This window comes from Colobus angolensis, unplaced genomic scaffold (assembly GCF_000951035.1).
Source record: "Colobus angolensis palliatus isolate OR3802 unplaced genomic scaffold, Cang.pa_1.0 Scaffold257, whole genome shotgun sequence".
Classification (NCBI taxonomy): domain Eukaryota; kingdom Metazoa; phylum Chordata; class Mammalia; order Primates; family Cercopithecidae; genus Colobus; species Colobus angolensis.
Window position 1 is genome coordinate 2,688,807 of NW_012115788.1, and position 16,549 is coordinate 2,705,355.

The 16,549-nt window shown below is 41.9% G+C and overlaps 1 protein-coding gene across 3 annotated transcripts in view; it reads left to right on the forward strand.

Moving 5' to 3' along the window:
* The window catches only part of TRPM6 (transient receptor potential cation channel, subfamily M, member 6), a 165,587-nt gene that overhangs the window by 45,831 nt on the left and 103,207 nt on the right, over positions 1-16,549 (forward strand). For all 3 annotated transcript variants that reach the window (XM_011947020.1, XM_011947021.1, XM_011947022.1), the window contains exons 5-7: positions 602-815; positions 6,815-6,939; positions 12,994-13,165. In XM_011947020.1, coding sequence (XP_011802410.1) covers positions 602-815; positions 6,815-6,939; positions 12,994-13,165 — 511 coding nt within the window. The remainder of the gene's footprint in view (positions 1-601; positions 816-6,814; positions 6,940-12,993; positions 13,166-16,549) is intronic.

Consider the following 16,549-nt stretch of genomic DNA (forward strand, 5'->3'; position numbering starts at 1 on the left):
TTTTTTTTTTTTTTGAGACAGAGTCCTGCTCTGTCACTCAGGCTGGAGTGCAGTGCCGTGGAGTGAGTGATCTCAGCTCACTGCAACCTCCACCTCCTGGGCTCAAGCAATTCTCCTGCCTCTGCCTGCCGGGTAGCTGGGATTACAGGCATGTGCCACCATGCCTGGCTAATTTTTTGTATTTTTAGTAGAAACAGGATTTCACCATGTTGGCCAAGCTGATCTTGAACTCCTGACCTCAGGTGATCCACCCGCCTCAGCCTCCCAAAGTGCGGTAATTACAGGCGAGAGCCACTGCACCCTGTCTGTTTGAAGTATTTCTGCCTCACCCCAGGTTCTCTGGAGAGCATTGGAGGGCCAGCCTTGAAAACCAGAGGAAGCTTTCCTACAGTGACTTGTAATTCCCAGAAGGAACTTAATGGGAGTGTGGGATCTTTTAAAAGTAAATATTTCCATTACATGAAGATGAACTTTAAAGAGATCCCACATACTTCCTTTTAGATTTTGGCCATTTCAGTTGCCCTGCTGGGTGCTCATTGTTTCTGTGCCTGGCATATCTTTTTTACAATGTTCTGTTCACCTACATGTGCTTTTCTTGCAGTATATTAGAACTTCTTATGATACAAAATTGGATCATCTGTTACATTTAATGTTGAAAGAGTGGAAAATGGAACTGCCCAAGCTGGTGATCTCAGTCCATGGGGGCATCCAGAACTTTACTATGCCCTCTAAATTTAAAGAGATTTTCAGCCAAGGTTTGGTTAAAGCTGCAGAGACAACAGGAGCATGGATAATAACTGAAGGCATCAATACAGGTAAAGCTCCCTCCCTCCCTTTCTCCCACCCACCCTCTCTCCCTCTCTTCCACCCTCCCTTCCTCTCTCTTTTTCTTTCCGTTTTCTTTCTTTCTTTCTTTTTCTTTCTTTCTTTCTTTCTTTCTTTCTTTCTTTCTTTCTTTCTTTCTTTCTTTCTTTCTTCTTTCTTTCTTTTTCTTTTTTCTTTCTTTCTCTTTTTCTTTCTCTCTCTCTTTCTTTTTCTTTCTCTCTCTCCTTCCTTCCTTCCTTCCTTTTTTCTTTCTTTCTTTCTTCCTTCCTTTCTTTCTTCTCTCTTTTTTCTCCTAACTGTGAATCAGGTAGTGTGCTACATAATCTCTGCTCTGTAGTGCTCCTAGGATATGTGAGGCTGTGAGGAAGAAAGATCCTAGTGACTAGAAAATAAACCCAGAAGAATCATAGGTTTTTCCTGGAATGTGTTTTTACCATTGCCAGAATATGCTATTTTAATGTAACTTCAGATAAACCTCTGGAAAAGAAAATAGTCTTTCCTGAACTCCCAACTACAGTAAGGCTAGAAGGGACATGAATCCATGCAAGTGCATAGTGTGTGTGGGCCTGGACTTTCGCTAAACTCTTGTAATCATTGTCAGTTTCTCAGACTTGGGAAATCAGTGTTGTGGGTAAAACTTGCATTGTGTGTTTTGGGCATGAGTAAAATACTTTTCTTTTTCTTTTTAACTACATGATTGCCAAAACACTCACCGTCTCAATCACTGACTCTTTTACACTCCTTAAAATCTGAAATTCAAGAACTTTATATGGTGGGCTCTGACCGTATTTCTTTGATTCAGTGTGTGTGAACTGTCTGCACATAAGGACAACCTGGGGAGCTTTTAAAATACTGATGTACAGGCTCTTCCCCAGATGAATTAGAGGCTTTTGTCCAGAGCTACTGAAGCATGTCAGCCAGGATTGAGAACTAGTGATTCCATAAACTCTTGTCTCTTGCCAATTTGTTACTAACCTGTGGTTTTCTTTCTTTTTTGTTTTTGAAATGAAGTCTCACTCTTGTCACCCAGGCTGGAGTGCAATGATGCAATCTTGGCTCACTGTAACCTCCACCTCCCGGGTTCAAGCGATTCTCCTGCCTCAGCCTCCCGAGTAGCTGGGATTACAGGCGCCTGTCACCATGCCCGGCTAATTTTTGTATTTGTAGTAGAGAAGCCATATTGGCCAGGCTGGCCTCGAACTCCTAACCTCAGGCGATCTGCCCACCTTGGCCTCCCAAAATGCTGGGGTTACAGGCATGAGCCACCATGTCCGGCCTAACCTGTGGTTTTCTATCTTCCCTTTACTTTTTTCTCTTTTGGTTTGGCATGGCCTGCCCAGTGTCTCCTATCAAATTTTGCCCATGTTTTAAGATCTACATGAGATGCCAACACACCCATGAAACAGCCTCCTGAATATCTCCACTAGAGCTACTCACTTTTGTCTTTTAATTTCTACAGCATTTACTGCCGTAGCACTTGTAGAATGTTGATATTTTGCCTTACAAGCTAGGATGAGTCAGTGTGTTAGCTCTCCTTCTGGTTGTATACTAGAGGCCAGGGCCTCAACATCTATCTGCCTAAGTATTTAGCACCTTGTACTGAGGTAACAAAGTTTCTTTTGGCTGAAAAGGAATGAAGGAAGTGAATGACTGAAAAAACAAAGCAAAATAAAACCAAGGGATTTGGCCCCTCACAAATAGGTAACGCATAGTTTATTGTACCTGTTTTATAGAGATTGTTTCACATTCTTGGAAGAAACTGAAGTTGGCAGAATTCTAAGTCCATTGTATAGTCATTATTTGATTTCCAGTAAAAAACTGGGTGGGTAGGGAAGTTTCACATCATTCATTAAAAAGACAGGCTTGGGCAAGGCTTTTTCTTTGAATAGCTAACTGCATGTCATGCTTCATTTTACTTAATGCCTTAAAAAGATCATTGAGTTTATGGCCAGCTAACCTAAAGGAACCCAAATAAAGTAGTGTGAAGATGATTGGAATACTTCATATAAATAAAAGAAATGGAAAATGAGAAATACTTGGATCTCCACTAAACAATAGTCAGGCCAGATGCAGTGGTTCATTCCCAGCCTTTTGGGAAACTGAGAGCTAGTGAATTACCTGGGCTTGGGAGTTCGAGACCAGCCTGGGCAACATGGCAAAACCCCATCTCTAAAAAATTACAGATATTAGCTGGACATGGTGGTGTGCACCTGTAGACCCAGCTACTGGGGAGGCTGAGGTGGGAGGCTTTCTTGAGCCTGGGAGGTCAAGGCTGCAGTGAGTTATGATCATGTCACTGCACCCAGCCTGGGTGGCAAAGCAAGACCTTGTCTTAAAAAAAAAAAGAAAAGGGTCAGGCGTGGTGGCTCACACCTGTAATCCTGGCACTTTGGGAGGCTGAGGCAGGTGGATCACAAGGTCAGGAGATTGAGACCATCTTAGCTAACATGGTGAAACCCTGTTTCTACTAAAAATACAAAAAATTAGCTGGGCGTGGTGGCGGGCACCTGTAGTCCCAGCTACTCGGGAGACTGAGGCAGGAGAATGGTGTGAACCCGGGAGGCAGAGCTTGCAGTGAGCCGAGATAGTGCCACTGCACTCCAGCCTGGGTGACAGAGTGAGACTCTGCCTTAAAAACAAACAAAAAAAGAAAAAAACAACAACATAAAACAATCAGTCTGACCTGATTCAACCACAGCTCCTCTGTGGCCTGGCTGCTTAAGGATTAGTCCCTGGACCAGCAGCATCACCATGAACTGAGAGCTTGCTGAAAGTGCCTATTTCAGGCCCCACCCCAGACCTGCAGAATCAGAACCTGCATTTTAACAACATACCCAGATGATTCCCGTGCACATTTAAATTTGAACTCTGCTTATGAGCTTCTGTCTGTTCTTGACAGGCTTCTCAACCATAGTTGAACATAATTTGGCATGAATCTTTGACATTTACTTAAATTGAATGCCACAAGCCTTAAGAATCTACTATGTGAAAAGCATTTGGATAGGTGTTAGGAATGAAAGAGGAGTAACGTGGATCCCGGATTTAGTGATGGGTTGGGCTGTGACAGACAAAAAGCAACTAGTAAGAAATTGATGCTGACTGAGTTATAGTTGAGATTCAAAGGAAGTGTTTTGAGAATACAAGGAAGAGGGAGATGAATTCTAGTTTCAACTGAGGGCACCTTGGAAGTCTTGGGAAGGATACAGCACTTGGCATTGGTCTTGTGGGAAAGGTAGGAAGTGGCATTAGTAAGAAGTGGCAGCTCAGGGTTAGGACACAGCTAGAGATGAAGGCATGTGTAGAAAGAAGTGATAAAACTCCTGGCTGGAGTGTGTGCCATGTGGCAGGGGACAGGGACTGCACAGGAGACTGGAGCCAGATTGGGTGCCATTCTGAAGTCTTATTCTCTACATAGCAAGGAGCCCTGAAAGGAATTTGAACAGCAGGATGAATAGAGTCAGATTGGGTTTTATGGAGAGTCTCAACCAACGATATGTGTTAGGATCACATGTAAGGTGCTCAAAACAATAACAACAATGTTGGCACACCATGCCAAACCATGGAATCGGAATCTCTACTGGGGTGGATGGCTCCACGCTTGATATTGCTGTGTGCTTGTGATCCAGATCCCAGATTCTAGAGATGGCTCTGGGAGAGGTTCAAAAAATGAGTTGGAATTGAAGATGCCAGGAAAGAGGAAGTGATTTAGCTGCTAAGCATCAGATCCATGCCATATGCAAGTTACTTTTCCTTCTGTGCTAATGACACATATAGGGTCAGTGCCACACATAGGAAGAATAACTCTTACAATGCAGTATAGTTATTTAAAGGTCCGATCAAGCCAATCTCAAAGGCTACTTACTGTATGATTCCAGCTACAGTATATGACATTCTGGAAAAGGCAAATCTATGGAGATAGTAGAAAGATTAGCAGTTGCCAGAAGCTGAGAGGAGAGAGGGATGAGTAGGCAGAGCACAGAATATTTTCAGGGCAGTGATACTAACATGGTGGATATACATCATTGTATCTTTGTCAAAACTCATAGAATGTACAGCAGCAAGAGTGAACCCTAATGTAAACTGTGGACTATGGAGAATAGTCATATTCTATTAGTCATGACCCTATAATGTAGGGTCATCAATTGTAACAGATGTACCAGTCTCATGGGGGATGCTGATAGTCGGGGAGGCTGTGTTTGTGTGGGAGCAGGGTGTGGCATGGGAACTCTCTATACTTTTCATTCAATTTTGCTGTGAACCCAAAACTACTCTAAAAAATAAAGTCTATTCTTAAAAAGGGTCAGATTGCCTAAATTGGAATCCAATCTCTACAGAATCCAAGCTCTAAATAAATTGTCCAAAGCTCTACAACCTTGGACAATTTATTTAAACTCTCATTGCCACAATTTTTGCCTATAAAGTGGATTTAAAAAGTTCCCACTTAAAGTGTGAATACATACAAAGGTAGCCAACACTTACTGAAATCTTACTGTGTGTCAGTAAGTGTTGGTTACTGTACTAATTAGTAGTATTAATTCCAGAAGGGAAAACATTAACATATTACTCCTCAATGTATTAGCTTTGAAATATTTGTGTATATAAAACTATTAAATTAGTTTGCCTTAATGAGCAAGGGACATATCTGCAGGATGTTTTGCTGGAACATTGGGTAAGATTAGGGATTAAAAAACACCATTCTTAATAGGAGAAAATCTTTGCAATCTACCCATCTGACAAAGGGCTAATATCCAAAATTTACAAAGAACTTAAACGAATTTACAAGAAAAAATCAAACAACCCCATCAAAAAGTGGGCAAAGGATATGAACAGACACTTTTCAAAAGAAGACATTTATGCAGCCAACAGACACATGAAAAAAATCTCATCATCACTGGCCATCAGAGAAATGCAAATCAAAACCACAATGAGATACCATCTCACACCAGTTAGAATGGTGATTATTTAAAAAGTCAGGAAACAACAGGTGCTGGAGAGGATGTGGAGAAATAGGAACGCATTTACACTGTTGGTGGGACTGTAAACTAGTTCAACCATTGTGGAAGACAGTGTGGCAATTCCTCAAGGATCTAGAACTAGAAATACCATTTGACCCAGCAATTCCATTAGTGGGTATATACCCAAAGGATTATAAATCATACTATTATAAAGACACATGCACACGTATGTTTATTGTGGCACTATTCACAATAGCAAAGACTTGGAACCAACCCAAATGTCCATCAATAATAGACTGGATTAAGAAAATGTGGCACATATACACCTTGGAATACTATGCAGCCATAAAAAGGGATGAGATCATGTCCTTTGTAGGGACATGGAAGAAGCTGGATACCATCATTCAGAGCAAACTGTCACAAGAACAGAAAACCAAACACCGCATGTTCTCACTCATAGGTGGGAATTGAACAATGAGATTACTTGGACACAGGGTAGGGAACATCACACACTGGGGCCTGTCAGGGGATGATGGGGTACTGGGGGAGGGATAGCATTAGGAGAAATACCTAATGTAAAGGATGAGCTAAAGGGTGCAGCAAACCAACATGGCACATGTATACGTATGTAACAAACCTGCTCGTTGTGCACAGGTACCCCAGAGCTTAAAGTATAATAATAATAATAATAATAAACCATTCATAATGTTAGGGCTGGGCTTGCTGAGGAAAGACAGTGCACAGCATTTTGCTTAGGCAAGAGGAGTAGGGTCGGATCTGAAGTTGTAGGCGGAAATTGCCCAAAGTGTTCAGAGAAACATTGTTCAGGTAGAGAGAGGTAATGATAAGAGGAAGAGGTGTCCGGAAAGAATAGAGGAAGCCGAAGTATCAGAAACTAATTCCACTGTGCCAGCAACTCTCCCTAAGAATAGCCCTTTACATATGCTTGCCTATTTATTTGACTCTTTCTGACAGTCTCTTTGTTTTACATGATTTGTGACTTAAAGTTTGACTTCTAAACTGGTTGTTCATAGGAGTGTCCAAGCATGTTGGGGATGCCTTGAAATCCCATTCCTCTCATTCCTTGAGAAAAATCTGGACAGTTGGAATCCCTCCTTGGGGTATCATTGAGAACCAGAGAGACCTTATTGGAAAAGATGTAAGTAGACAATCCTTTCATAACAAAAGCAAATGAACACGTGTGCAAATTGCCAGCTTAACACTGTACCTGGATGTCTAATGAATGAACATCACAGATGTAATATATTCACAACCAACTCCTGACTTTCTGCTGCTTCCCTCACTCTATCTTAGAAGATGACAGTCCCACCCTTGCAGCTGCTCAAGCCAAAAGCCGTGGAGTAATCCTAGAATGATCTTTCTCTCAAACTCAAACTTGATCTATCAGTTCCACTTTAAAAATATATCTAAAATCTGATTTCTTCTTCTCACTACCTTTGCTGTTACTGAGTGAATCCGAGCCACCATTATCTGTCTCCTGAATGATTGCAATAGCCATCTTTACTCTTACCTTTGTCTCCTAACAGCGTAGTCTCAACGTAGTAGCCAGAATGATTCTTTTAAAATATACAAATCAGATCATGCTATTCCTCTGTGCAAAACCCTTCAAGGACTTCTGTCTCACTTAAGGTCATAGTCAAGGTTCTTGAAGTGGTTTGCCCATAGCGAAACAAAGGACATTCTTAATTTGGCCCTCCTAGTTCTCATCTGTTATCTTGTATTACTCTGCTTCTTTCCTTCTTGTGTATTGATTCTTTGATCCTTTTTCTTTTAAAGGGAATGGTCTTGTCTCAGTCTCTTTGTAAGACTAATATAATTTTTTGGTAAAATATCAGATATAAGAAAATGTTCTAAAGAAGAACGATGACTACTGTTAATATTTCTGTGAGGATCATTTCAGAATTTTTTCTATGTATGTGTGTATATGTACAGTGAAAAAAATGTGTATATTTAAAAATAGTAACAACAGAACTGACTGCTATAAATCTGCTTTTTTTTTTAGCTTACCTATTTGCTATAGTTATTCTCCATGTCGGTTAATACAGACATGCTTATGGGTTTTTTAACTTTTTTTTTTCTGAGATAGAGTCTGGCTCTGTTGCCCAGGCTGGAGTGTAGCGGTGCAGCCTTGGCTCACTGCAACCTCCACCTCCTCCTTGGATTCACCTCCAAGAGAATTCAGGCAATTCTCTTGCCTCAGCCTCCCGAGTAGCTGGGATTACAGGCGCCCACCACCAGGCCTGGCTAATTTTTGTATTTTTAGTAGAGATGGGGTTTCATCATGTTGGCCAGGCTGGTCTCGAACTCCTGACCTTGGATGATCTGCTTCGGTCTCCCAAAGTGTTGGGATTACAGGTGTGAGCCTCCGCACCCAGCCTGTTTTAACTTTTATTTTGGAAAACTTCAAACATATTAGGCAGTAGAGAAATTAGAAAAATGAACTCTTTCCTGTGTATTTATCTCCAACTTCAACAGTTACCAGCTCATAGCCAGTTTTGTTTTTCCTCTTCCCTTATCCATTCAGCTGACGCCCTTGTTATTTTGAAGCAAATTTGAGACATCAAATAATTTCATCTATAAATATTTCAGTAGTTATTTCTAAAATATATGGACAATGAAAAATATATAATCACAATGAAGTTATTATATCTAAAAAATTAGCAGAAATGTCTGAGTATCACTCACTGTCCAGCCTAGTCAAAATTTTCATTGCTTCATAATGTTTTTTTCAAAAACATGATTTCTTAAGTCTTCATTATTTAATGATGTGATTTCATTATCCAAAAAAGTTTCATACGTTGTGATGGGTTGATATGTCTCTTGACTTGCTTTTTATTTTTGTCACTTTTAATCTATGGATTTTACCTCTATCTCATTTTTTTATGTGTGTATAATTTATTTATTGAGGAAACTGGGTCATTTGTTCTGAAGAGTTTCCCACAGCTTGGATTTTCCAGATTTTACCTTTTGTAGTAGGGTTTAGCATGTTTCTTTGCTTCTTTTCTGTAAATTGGTAGTTTGATCGAGAGGTATGATCAGGTTCAGGTTTTCTGTGTAAGTTTATGCCATAGGAGGATACATGTCTTTCCCTTGTAATATATGGTGGTCTCTCTTTTTATAACCTTAGCAGTCATTGCATAGATTCATTATTTCAACAGAGTTCCAACATGCTGACGTTTAATGATAATGTCCTTCTTTGTTTATTAGCTTACCTGCTGTACGTACTTAACACTCTAATACTTAAATACTCCATATAGATAAATGTTTTCTCACCATTCACCTTGTGGTACAGTTGTATAGGAAGGGCTGAATAAATGCTTGACTCTTTCTTTTTATTTGCCAGTTTTCAAAATAATGAAAGGTGAATGATGAGTTTTCTTAACTCATAAATTTAAACACATTTGTCATATTTCAATCCATTAATCAATACAGTTATTATTCTTAATAATGTTCAAATTGTCCCATTTTGGCCAGGGGAGTGTTTCCAAGTTGTCTTCTCAGTCCTTTCATACAATTCTATTATCTATCATGACTTCCTTGCTTTTTAGTATGGAAAAAATATTCCAGGCTTATTTTTTGTTCCCTAGAGAAAAGGCTGCTTGCTTTTAGTGGGACATAGTATTTTCCCTCTGCCTCGCCCGAGATGTAGTCTTGCTCTGTCACCCAGGCTGGAGTGCAGTGGCACAATCTCGGCTCACTGCAACCACCACCTCCCAGGTTCAAGCAATTCTCCTGCCTCAGCCTCCCAGGTAGCTGGGATTACAGGCACTTGCCACCATGCCCAGCTAATTTTTGTAATTTTGGTAGAGATGGGGTTTCACCGTGTTGGCCAGGCTGGTCTCGAATTCATGACTCGTGATCCACTCCCCTCAGCCTCCCAAAGTGTTGGGATTACAGGCGCGGGCCACTGTGACCGGCCAGTGGGACCCAGTATTAGCAGAGCACGTCTGGAGGCCAAGGAAACATTTTGATTTTTCATGTCGGCTAGTATCATACTGTACTGTATTGAATCAATGATTCCTCTATTATTATCCATTTAGGTCATGTTCTGTTTTTCACTTTTGAGGATAATAATAATAATAATATTGTGATAAGATATGTAAATCTTTGATACTAGCTTGCTTGTTTCCCTAGAAGTAATTCTCAAAGTGGAATGCCTGGACCAGTCTGTATAACCATTTAAAATGTGACACATTGCCTTCTGGAAAGGTGGTAAAAATTCACATTCTTGCTGGGCATGGCGGCTCATGCCTATAATCCCAACACTTTGGGAGGCCGAGGCCGAGGCTGGCAGATTGCTTGAGCCCAGGAGTTTGAGACTTGCCTGAGGAACATGGTGAAACCCTGTCTCTACAAAAAAAAAAAAAAAATGCAAAAATTAGCTGGGCGTGGTGGTATGTGCCTATAGTCTCAGCTATTGGGGGGCTGGGGTGGAAGGTTTGCTTGAACCTGGGAAGTTGAAGCTGCAGTGAGCTGTGATCGCACCACTGCACTCCAGCCTGGGCAACACAGTGAGACCCTGTCTCAAACAAACAAACAACAACAACAATAATAACAGCACAACAACAACAAAAATAGCCAGCATGGCAGTGTGTGCCTGTGATCTTAGCTACTCAGGAGGCTGAGGTGGGAGGATTGCTTGAGCCCGGGAGGCAGAGGTTGCAGTGAGCCCAGATTGGCACTACTGCACTCCAGCCTGGGCGACAGAATTAGAACCTGTTGTTGTAGAACAACAACAACAACAACAAAACCAAAAAACAAAAACCACCAAAAACAAAAACAAAAAAACCCCAAACAAAACAATTCATATTCTTATCAACAGGGTATGTGGATGCCCACTGAGTTCTGAGTATTCTGTTTTCTTCAAGCGATACCATTCGGTTAAGGTATACAATAATACCTAATTTTTCTTATTACATTTCCATGATTGCTAGTGAGGTTCAACATCTTTTCACATGCTTTTTGTACATTTTCAAGCAGGGATTTTAGACTTCTTAACCTTCAATTTTCTTTTTAAGACAAAATCTGCTCTGTTACCAAGACTAGAGTACAATGGTATGATCATAGCTCACTGCAGCCTTGAACTCTTGGGCTCAAGTGATCCTCCTGTTGCAGCCTCCAGAGTAGTGGGTACTACATGCATGCACCACCACACCCAACTAATTCTTAAAAACTTTTTTCTTTTAGAGATGGGGCCTTGCTATGTTGCTCAGACTGGTCTTGAACCCTTGGCCTCAAGTGATCCTCCTGCCTTGGCCTCCCAAAATGTTGGGACTACAGGCATGAGCCTCTCTCTGTGCCTAGCCTTGAAAGATCCTATAATTCAGTCTAGTAACAATTTTGTTTGTCAAGTATGCTGCATTTCTCATAGTTTTTATTTTATATTATTTTTAATCTTTTTAAAATAAATACAAAATATGTATTAAATCTCTCAATCATTTTCCTTTTGGTTTCTTGCCTCAGTGTCATGCTTCAAAATTATAAAGGTAACATTTAAAGTCTAATGTTTATAAAGTTCATAGTGCTTTTTGCCTCCATTATTTCTTTGAAGCCTCACAACAACCCTCTGAATAAAAATTATCATTATCATCATCCTTACTTATAGCTGAGGAAAATAAGCCTGAGAAAGAAGGCAAGAATTACTCAGAGTTAAGGTTAGTAAGTAGAAGAGCCTTGACTTAAACTTGGGCTTTCTTACTCTAAATACTGTGCTCTTGCCTCTAACAGCAAATACTAAGTGGAGCAGCTTAAGAAAGTGTCCATTAATGTAATAAAGATTTTGATGTTTTATAATGAATGAAATGCTGTTTGGCTGGTTGGCTGTTCTACTGTTTTATTTATTTATTTTTTTCTGAGATGTTGTCTCACTATGTCGCCCAGGCTGGAGTGCAGTGGCGAGATCTCAGCTCACTGAAAGCTGTGCTTCCCAGGTTCAAGTGATTCTTGTGCTTCAGCCTCCCAAGTAGCTGGGACTGCAGGCACATGCCACCATGCCTGGCTAATTTTGGTATTTTTAGTAGAGACAAGGTTTTACCATGTTGGCCAGGCTGGTCTTGAACTCCTAACCTCAATTGATCTGCCAGCCTCGGCCTCCCAAAGTGCTGGTATTACAGGCATGAACCACCACACCTGGCCAGCTGTTAGTCTTTATTTTGTTTGGAATACTAGAGAAAAGTCAGTGTCAAAATATTATTCTGGAATAAAGCTATTAAAAGACAGTAGTTTTGAGTAATGGTGTGGTCTACGTACTGGTGCTAGTTCTTGAACTGTTTTTTAATGGGTTGAAACAAGGTAAGCACAGGAATGAAAAAGAAGACCAGGAGTGAAACCCTGTCTCTACTAAAAATACAAAAATTAGCCAGGCATGGAGGTGTGCATATGCTACTTGGGAGGCTGTGACAGGAGAATCGCTTGAACCCAGGAGGCAGAGGTTGCAGTGAGCCGAGATCATGCCACTGCAATCCAGCCTGGGTGACAGAGCAAGACTCTGCCTCAAAAAAATATAAATAAATAAAAAAGAAAAAAATATTTAGAACCACTGTCAGCAATGTGACCATGCTGTGGTCATTCAAGCACCTGGAAAGCAGGCTAATCTTGCTGAACAGGGTATATTTCAATATTGTTGAACTTGTGTTGTGACTCTCATGTACCACAAACTATCTATTAGTTATTCATAGTAGGATCACATATTGGTCCATTAAAACATGGGAAATTTTAAAAATTGATACCACAGATAGTTTGAGAAGCACTGCTCTAAATTGCAAGTAATACTTTTTTTTTTTCTTTTTGAGATGGAGCCTCGCTCTGTTGCTCAGGCTGGAGTGCAACGGTGCGATCTTGGCTCGCGGCAACTTTCGCCTCCTGGGGTTCAAGCAATTCTCCTGCTTCAGCCCCTCAAGTAGCTGGGACTACAGGCGCCCACCACCATGCCCGGCCAATTTTTTGTATATTTAGTAGAGACAGGGTTTCACCGTGTTAGCCAGGATGGTCTCGATCTCCTGACCTTGTGATCTTCCCACCTCGGCCTCCCAAAGTGCTGGGATTACAGACATAAGCCACCATGCCTGGCCACAGGTAATGCTTTTTGAACTAGATAGGAACTCTGTTAGCACATAAAGATAGGCCTTTGGAGCAGGTGAGCCTGGGGAGGGATCTAGAGCTCTGACCCTCCCTTGTCCTTGCTGTCTCTCAGGTGGTGTGCCTGTACCAGACTCTGGGTAACCCCCTCAGCAAGCTCACAACGCTCAACAGCATGCACTCGCACTTCATCCTGTCTGATGATGGGACTGTGGGCAAGTATGGAAATGAAATGAAGCTCAGAAGGAACCTGGAGAAGTACCTCTCTCTGCAGAAAATACACTGCCGTGAGTATGACAGGGGCTCAGTCAACTGGTCTGGTTGCAAGTCTGCTGAGTTCTTTCATGGTCTTCCGTGACCATCAAAGCTCACACCCCTAGTCCCCTCCAGCTAGTCTCCTTAATGCTTTTTAGTGACCCCCCTTCCACCATGGGTATCTCCCCTCCTCTCCCTCCATATCTCCAAACCAAGTGACTCTTCGAGGATCCACTAAAGTCTTCATCTTTCCATGATCCCCCAAAAAATGTCTTCCTCTCTCTCAACTGTCACCCACAAGTCTCTACCGTCTGATTCCTGCATTCTTCCGGCTGTGGGTTCACTGTGGTCAAGGTGCTCACTTACCGCTTGCACAGAGTAGAGAAGTCCAAGTTGGCCCCTGCCTTAGAGCAGCCAGAGGGATTAAGTAAACATAGTGAACCCACTATGTTTCTACCCAGAAGAAAGCAGAACATAAGACAGTGCAGACTTGTAGGTGACAGTGGAGAGAGAAGACGTGTTTGGGGGATGTTGGAGGGATGAAGACTTTAGTGGATCCTTGAAGAGTCATTTGGGTTGGACAGATGGAGGGAGAGAGCACGGGAGATACCCATGTGGGAAGGGGGGTGGCTGAAGAGCATGAAAGAGACTAGCTTGAGGGTACTAGGGGTGTGAGCTTTGATGGTCAGGGAAGATGACATTTCATGTGTGGGTGGGGTGGCCCTAGGCAGGGAAGAGGTTAAGACCTGACAAGATTTTTAGAAATAGGGACATTGGGGCCGGATGTGGTGGCTCATGCCTATAATCTCAGCGCTTTGGGAGGCTGAGGCGGGCGGATCACCTGAGGTCAGAAGTCGAGACCAGCCTGGCTAACATGGTGAAACCCCGTCTCTGCTAAAAATACAAAAATTAGCCAGGTGTGGTGGTGCATGCCTGTAATCCCAGCTACTCAGGAGGCTGAGGCAGGAGAATCACTTGAACCTGGGAGGCAGAGGTTACAGTGAGCTGAGATCACACCACTGCACTTCAGCCTGGGTGACAGAGACTGTCTCAAAAAAAAAAAAAGAAATAGGACCTTGGAAAGTGTCAAGTTTGTGTCATGCTCACAGTGGTGCTTCAAGAGGGACATTTTAGTAGTTTTATCTCGAAGAGGGAGAGAAGGGAGTGCCAGAATCAGCATGCACCAGTGGGCAGGGAAGTGTAAATTCTTTACAGAGAGCAGGAGGGCTGAGTGCTGCCTGAAAAATTGGAGACTTTTAGTTCAAGGCACCAGAAAATGAACCCCTCCCTCTTGTGCCAAATTAAATCTTCCACAAAATACTTCTTTGGGACAAAGGGCCAGGGAGTGGGAATGCCTTTAGGAGGCTCAAGTCCTCTTCAGCCTTTGATCATTGGCTGAAAAAATGAAAGACTGGAAGTCCATTTCGTTTTTGGCCTTGATCCCTGGAGGCAGCAGAATGTAGTAAAATCAGACAGATTGAAGCTGTCTCATTTTGTGCCTGTGACCTTGGCCAATGGCATTAACATCTGTCAAACTATTTTCTTATTATAAAATGGAAAGAACTATCTACTTCTAATGTTTGTTGTGACAATTGAGAAGATGTGTATTAGGGATATCTAGAATTGTGTTGGGTGCACGGTGTGTCTTTATTAATAATTGTCTATTTCTTTCCTTCCTTTCTCCCTCCTTTGATACAGTGATCATCTCCTGGTTGTGGGGTAGAAGGAGAGGAGGGACTCTGGGATTTGTGGTCATTCGCTTAACTCTTAGTGTGAATAAGGGTTCTGAGGCTTATGCAGTCAGGAAAAGGGGAGAGAGGATCGGGTATGTGGTTTTCTGCAGGGAAAGGATGGCTGGGAGAATGGAGACCAGCAGAGCAGAGGGAAGGAAGAGAGGTCAGAGAAGGGCCTTGAAGAAGAATCCATATAAAGAAGGATCCATTGGGGGCCTGAAATATTACCGGAAATGTCCTGTTGCCTCTGTTGACCTTTGCCCACCACCTACATTGTGGGGTTCCGTGCAGTGCCATAATGTACGCCCCGTGAGAGGTGTAAGAGTCTTTGTCTTCCTTATTCCCTGCTGATTGCCCATTTTAGTATGAATACAACAACCCTGAGTGTGCTTATAGTAGCAGATGACATTTCTGCTTTCAAAGACCTTGAAACTTAGGATTTATCTGGAGGCTTTTGCTGACTGTGGAATCAATTCCAGCGAACTAGTAACATTTATTATTCTAAGGAGAACCCATATAAAAACAGCAAAAACAAGAAGCCACCTATACACACACACACATACACACACACACACACACACATGCACACACAAGGAAGAAAGAGAAGACATGCCCTCAAGAAACTCAAAATTCTTATGTATCAAGCTGATCTTCATACCTAACATGTTTATGAGGGAAGTTGGCTACCATATTTGTGTTTGTTGTTGATATGATCAAAAAGGGATTTATTTTTGATGGCATGAAAATACTTAAATATGTGGTTGATTTATTTGACGTTTTTGTTTTTTCTGGAGACTGAGTCTTGCTCTGCCACCCAGGCTGGAGTACAGTGGCGTGATCTCAGTTCACTGCAACCTCTGCCTCCCTGGTTCAAGCAATTCTCCTGCCCCAGCCTCCTGAATAGTTGGGATTACAGGCGCCCGCCACTATGCCTGGCTAATTTTTTTATGTTTTTAGTAGTGACAGGATTTCACCATGTTGGCCAGGCCGGTCTTGAACTCCTGACCTCAAGTGATCCGCCTACCTTGGCCTCCCAAAGTGCTGGAATTACAGGTGTGAGCCACCGTGCCCAACCTGTGGTTGATTTATTTTATTGCTTTTCAGCCAGTCTTCTTGGCATCCCTGGCAAACTCTTGTTGTTGGCAGGTAACACTTTAAAAAGAAAAAAAAAAGACTCACATTATAAAGTTGCTGGCTTTCAGCCATTTGAAATGTGGCCAATGTCAGCTTCTGTTTTGTAAGACTCTAAGGACATAATTTCAAGATAGGAAACCTAGGCTCTGATGCCTCTGTGTCTTTTAGTAATGCAAGTCTCAAGGGGGAAGAGTGCCCTTTCCTGGAATGTCTGTTCTAGGAACTTTTAATTTGGAGTCTAATATTGTATTCCTGCCTCACCCTGGGACCTTACAGTAGAGGCAGCTGTCTAGCAAGATTTCTCAGCAAGAATTTTACATTTTTTTTCTTTTCAAACCAATTTTTACTAGTGCATCAGTAAGGTTTTTTGTTTTTTTTTTTTTTTCAGAAAAAGCTGTAAATATATTTGATTTTGTAGGAATAAGTTATTACTTCAAGAAAAGTGGGCCAGGCATGGTGGCTCACGCCTGTAATTCCAGCACTTTGGGAGGCCTAGGTGGATGGATCACCTGAGGTCAGGAGTTCAAGACCAGCCTGGCCAACATGGTG